Here is a 5,618-nt window from a genome sequence, read left to right as displayed (position 1 = left end):
TCACGGCAGGATTAAGCTCGGGAGGAAATAATGTGCGCGCTATTTATAATGTGTGCGCGTAAAACGCTGCGTGTCCGCGTCATTAGCCAATAGGCTTCCCTTCATCCCTCCGTCCGACCACCACCTCCATCCCTCCATCATTCCGGGGCGCACTGCATCAGCTGCCACGGACCGGGACCCGCGTGTGGACGTCACTGATATTTTTTTTTTCACTCCTCACCGTCCCCTCCTCTTTTCTTTTTCTTTTTTGTTCCAGCAGCAGCAGCGCACCCCCCACCATCAGCCTCTCTCGCTGCCTCGCTGCCTCGCTGTCTCTCCGCCGCCCACTCCACTCCAGTCCACTCCTCCACCGCCGCCTCGCCGGCTTCTCCTCCTCTCCGCCTCACCTCACCACATCGCCTCGCTGCCCCTTTACCCCCCTGCCGCGCGCCTTCTTTAAAAAGCAAACAAACAAACAAACAAAAAAACAACAACAGTGAAAGAGGGGAACAGGACAGGACCCGGCGAGCTTATTTTTTTTTTTTACATTTTTTTAATTTTTTTTTCTACCAAGAGGTTGGAATTTAAAAAACAAAACCCTTTTCGAGCGCAGCATCATGGCAAGCACCGAGGACAAGGCGGTCGGCAAGGAGACCACGTCCAGCTGGAAGGACTCCATCTACAACCCGAGGACCGGCGAGCTGCTGGGACGCACGGCCAGCAGCTGGGGTGAGGGGAAACGACCTCCGCACGCGCACGCGCTCACGCACGCACACACATTCCTTCTCCAACACGCAGCGGTCAATTGGAGGGTGTGCTGTGACATTCACGGGGCTCGCAAGCTAATCCGCGCGCCTCGTCCATCCTCGTCCCCTGGCCCGCCCGCCCGCCCGCTGCCTGCGTGTCATTGCCTGCCTGCCAGCCGCCGCTGCGACAGCGGCGACAGCCACGAAAAGAGAAAAGAGGGGGGGGAAATAATCATGGCAAAGTCGACTCGTCCGACATTCCTGCGCGCACGCACGCACGCACGCTTTGACTAATGAGCGATGGAGTGAGTGAGATGCGGGGTTTTAGCGGTTGCGGGGCCTACACCGGAGGTGTTGGAGGAGACACCGCGAGAGGATGGCTGGAGCCTTTAGAGGTGGAGGGGGTGCGGGTGGGGAAGCGATGGTCCGGCGACCAGCGAAAAGCAGGGGATCATTCCCCCCCGCCCCCCATACAACTGTGTGTGAACAGCTATAAATCCTCACAGCGAAGATCTCATCTCATAACTCCTCCTCAAACCCTCCCCTCCTCTCCCCCCATTACCTAATCACATCTGAGGAATGTGCTACAGCATGTGTGTGTGTGTGCGCGTGTGTGTTTACCCCCACACCCACTCCGGTGTGCGTTTGTACACGTCTCGCCCATCCTGACAGGCAAAACAAGGTTAACCAAGTTAATTACCAAGGCGCTAGCATGCACGCCACCCTCAAACACCCTTCCCACCTCCTCCCGAGGTGGGGTGTTGTAGGCTAGCATGGTTGCTGTGTGTGTGTGTGTTGTGTTTGTGTGTGTGTGAGGAGGGGGTGGGGTGGGGTGGGGGGGTCACTGCCGGCTCTCCGTGCCCCCCCCCCACCCCCGTGCTGCTGTGCGGTGCGATGCTCCATTGCAGTTGCATGGCCGCCCACATTAGCATGCCTGTCAAGGTCAAATGGGATTCCCTCTCTCCTCTTTCACGCAGCAGGCAGGTGCATTGTGGGATACTGTTGGAGAGGAATGAGAGGAAGGGGAGCGGGAGGAGGAGGAGGAGGAGGGGGGGGGTCATCCCTTTTTTTGTGTGTGTGTCTGTGTGTGAACTTAGAGGCAGGATGCTACCATTTTGAAATCAGCCTCCCCTTCCTTCCCTCCCTCCCTCTCTCCCTCTTTCCCTTCCTGCCTCCCAGCTCTGGGCAGATGATGCTCTCAGCACTGCAGGTCATCGCCCCCCGCCAGTTGTCCGTTGTCTTTAAAAGCCCGGCGTGGAAGACATAGCTGCGGCTGCAGCGGGCCGCAGGGCACCGCCCGCGTCCGTCCCATCGCGCAGCTTTTCCCATACGAGCGGCGGCGGCGTCAGCGTAAAAAATAAAAAGGCAGAAACGCAACCCCCCCCCCCCGTCCCGGGCTGCCCGAGGAATGTGGTGGCACAATATGGCCGCTTCCTTCCAAGTGGACCTGCTCTTTATTTAAAATAGGTTTCATGCAAATGCTCAAGGAAGCAAAGAAACATTTTGTTCCCTGCAATTTCTGAACAAACACAGCTGTAAATCTTTTGCTGGCACTTCCTTTAGTTTGAGTGTTGAGTGAAACTGGGCCTTTGAGATGAAAATAATAAATCCTAAAAAAGAATTTGTCAGCGTGAACTTTTCCCCTCTCCATCCAAAATGGTTCCTCGTCCAGGTTGTCAGCGAGCACGAGCGTCATTTCCTGCTACCTCTGGCTGCCGACTGAGGAAGTCAGACTGCATTTGACCGAGACTTATTTTGCGGTTCACAAGTTTACATTATACATGAGGCGACTGTGTCCACTTCCTTCATCATGCTTTTTTGCCTGTTTATGCCTCCCCACCTCCCTCTTTGCTGCCCAACACCAGCACTCATCCTGCTCTTCTACCTGGTCTTCTACTGTTTCCTGGCCGGCATGTTCGCCCTGACCATGTGGGTGATGCTGCTCACCCTGGACGACAACGTGCCCCAGTACAGAGACCGCGTCCCCTCCCCAGGTCAGTGCTCAGTGCAGGTGGGGCCGGCCCGGGCCAACACAGGCCCTTTGTGCTGCAGCTCCTCTCTGCACGCATCCATTATTCATGGCGCACCATTTAGACGCCGTTGCAACGATTCTGCAACATCACGGCTGTTCTTGTTCTGTTTTTTTTTTTTTGAGTATTGATCTATTTTGAAGCCTCTTCCTTGTCTGCTGCAGAACTTTATGACTGGCAAGACTATTATTGTCATCATCTTTATTGTTTCACTGTAACCGGAGAGCAAAAGGTGGACGTGCGGGAGCTGGTACCGTTGCTTTGGTTTGATTCTCCACGCTTCGATGCAGGTTTAATGATTCGCCCTGGCAAGTTGGACATCGTCTTCAACAAATCCGACCCGAAAGATTTCCAGTCGTACGTGGCAGAACTGGACGAATTCCTCCATAGTAGGCAACGCTCCTCTCTCTCCCAACCCCCCATCATTTGGAAAGACAAACGGGTGTCGATTCTGTCCGTTAATGTGAACCGGTGTCGGGCCTCTCCGTCTCCCAGAGTACAATGACACCATGCAGGAGAACAACAAGGATTGCATGGAGGGAGACTACTTCCTGCAGGACGACACAGAGAACATGAAGAAGGAGACGTGTCGCTTCAGGAGGAGCCTGCTGAGACTCTGCTCCGGCCTCTCCGACATCACCTACGGCTATTCTGAGGGGAAGCCCTGCATTCTGCTGAAAATGAACAGGGTAACGCCGACACCTCTCCCCTCTTCTAATACTGTGCCATTGTCATTTGCTCTCTCTGTCTCTCTGTCTCTCTCTCTCTCTCTCCCTCTCTCTCTCTCTCTCTGGCACGTGGCCACTTGGCGACATAATTAACAGCTGGTTAAAATGACTTTGCTGCACTCTCGGTTTCCTCCCCCTCGCAGATCATCGGCCTGAAGCCGCTTGGCGAGCCCTACATCAACTGCACAATAAAAGTAAATGGAGTCTCTTCTCCCACGTTTTGCTCCATATACCTGTTTGTTTGTGTGTGTTTGTCTCTTTTTTCTGTGTGTCTCATGAAACAAATTGACCATGACAGTCTCTGTAATTATTTGGTTTTCGTTGATCTTTCTTTCATTTCTTCCTCCTTCTGTTTTTCTTTGTTTTCTTTTTGTGTCTGATTTCTTTCTGCATGCTGTCACTGACGGCGTTAGGGTAAGATAACATGTAGGTCGCCGCGATAAGGACAGTAGGAGTGTCTGCACATTCTGGAGTGTTTAACCGTTCATGACTGCAGGTGCCTCTAATATCATCTCACTGCTCTTCAACTCTTTTTAATCTAGTTTAAGTAATTTTTTTAAAGGTTCCAAATTATGATCAATTTCTGATCTTTTATTTTTTATCCCAGGCTTCAGTAGAGCAGCCACACACTTGGAATCATCAAAAAGAAAAAAAAAAGATTTAGATAAATGGACTACAGCACTCTTAACACAGTGTTTATAGCCTCCTTTGAAAAAATCCAAACGGTCTGAAAGAGTCAACCCAACAGCTGACATGGGAGAGGTACAAGTGCCCTTTGTGACATCACAAAAGGCAGATTTCCAGAAGTTTGGGGCGAGGCCCACATCTTTTTCTCTTTTCCGGTGAATTGACTTGCAGGACAGAGACAGAGACACAGACTAATGTTAGAAACCACTCGTCAAGAAAATGCTTCATAATATGGGACCTTTAAGTCAAGGTGCTTCATATACATATATGTACATATATATTTTATATGCTTTCAAGCCTCAATCCCCTTTTCTGTCGTGTATTGTCCCATGTGCTCCTGTGCCATTTGCTACTAACAGCGTGTTGGACATGAGACTCACGCTAACTGACTAACACAAATCCGTCTTTGCAGAAGGATAACCCAGTGGAGATACACTACTTCCCCAATGAAGCGCGCTTCGACAAGATGTACTTCCCCTACTACGGCAAGAGGATCCACGTAAGTGTCCGTTCGATTTCGGCTCACGTCGGCTCAACGCCGCCCAGCTGGATGTGTTATTGACAGCGGGCCGTGTCCTCTCGTCCTCCTCCTCTCCTTCCCCTCCCCCTGCACCCCAGGAAAATTACTTGCAGCCCCTGGTGGCCGTGAAGCTGGCGCTCACCAAGGAGGACTGGAACAAGGAGCTGACGGTGGAGTGCAGGGTTGAGGGCTCCAACCTGCGCAACAACGACGAGAGGGACAAGTTCCTGGGTCGCATCACCTTCAGGGTCAAGGTGCAGGGGTAGGAGAGAGCAGTGGGTAGTCGGGAGGGAAGAGAAGGAAACTCAACGCAAAGCCTGCCAACATTTTATCAAGGATTTATGTATTTAAAAAAATAAAATTGTTGTATTTTTTTTTAAAGGGAGGAAGGAAGGAAGCGTTAAATAGGTCAGAAAGGTGGACTTTTTTTTCTTTCTTGCTGTGGATGTTGTCGCCGGTCAGTTGCGGGGCTGCTCAGGGTGCAGATACAGAAAGAGGCTTTGACGACGTCCCTTCCTTCCTTCGCTGACCCCTCCCCTTGACATGACCCAGGCTTTGCTGCTCCTCGAGCCCCCTCCTTCCCCAACCACCCTGCTCACGCTCTCTCATTCACTTGTTGCACTGTTCATGACACCATTTCTATCCCTTTTTATAAAAATAAAAAATAAAAAAGGGAATAATATCCATGTGGGTAGACAACTTATAGCCATTGCAACCAAGCCAGCTGTCGCTTTATTGCTTGAATGGAGCATTTTTCATTTCATTGTTTTTTTTGTTTTGTTTTGTTTTTTGCTGTTTGCTGTTATTTTCCATCTTCCTGCTGTCGGGAGTTTCAATCCCTGCAAACAGTACCAACAGCTCAGTCATGTCTTGACTGTCGTTGAGGGGATTCTTTTTTTTGGTTTCTCATCCCTATGTAGAGTGCAAT

The 5,618-nt window shown here is 51.2% G+C and overlaps 1 protein-coding gene across 1 annotated transcript; it reads left to right on the top strand.

Moving 5' to 3' along the window:
- On the top strand, positions 1-5,364 carry LOC142884854 (sodium/potassium-transporting ATPase subunit beta-3-like). The gene is made up of 7 exons (XM_076020800.1): positions 1-708; positions 2,591-2,719; positions 3,046-3,144; positions 3,251-3,444; positions 3,627-3,677; positions 4,583-4,669; positions 4,789-5,364. The coding sequence occupies exons 1-7, from the start codon at positions 597-599 to the stop codon at positions 4,954-4,956; spliced, it is 840 nt and encodes a 279-aa protein (XP_075876915.1). The 5' UTR covers positions 1-596; the 3' UTR covers positions 4,957-5,364.
- The last annotated feature ends 254 nt before the right edge of the window (positions 5,365-5,618 follow it).

Source organism: Nelusetta ayraudi, unplaced genomic scaffold, assembly GCF_046127955.1.
Source record: "Nelusetta ayraudi isolate G7.1 ecotype Tasmania unplaced genomic scaffold, CSIRO-AGI_Nayr_v1 ptg000011l, whole genome shotgun sequence".
Taxonomy (NCBI): domain Eukaryota; kingdom Metazoa; phylum Chordata; class Actinopteri; order Tetraodontiformes; family Monacanthidae; genus Nelusetta; species Nelusetta ayraudi.
Note: the sequence above shows the minus strand (reverse complement) of the source record. Positions and strands in the feature narration are given on the sequence as shown.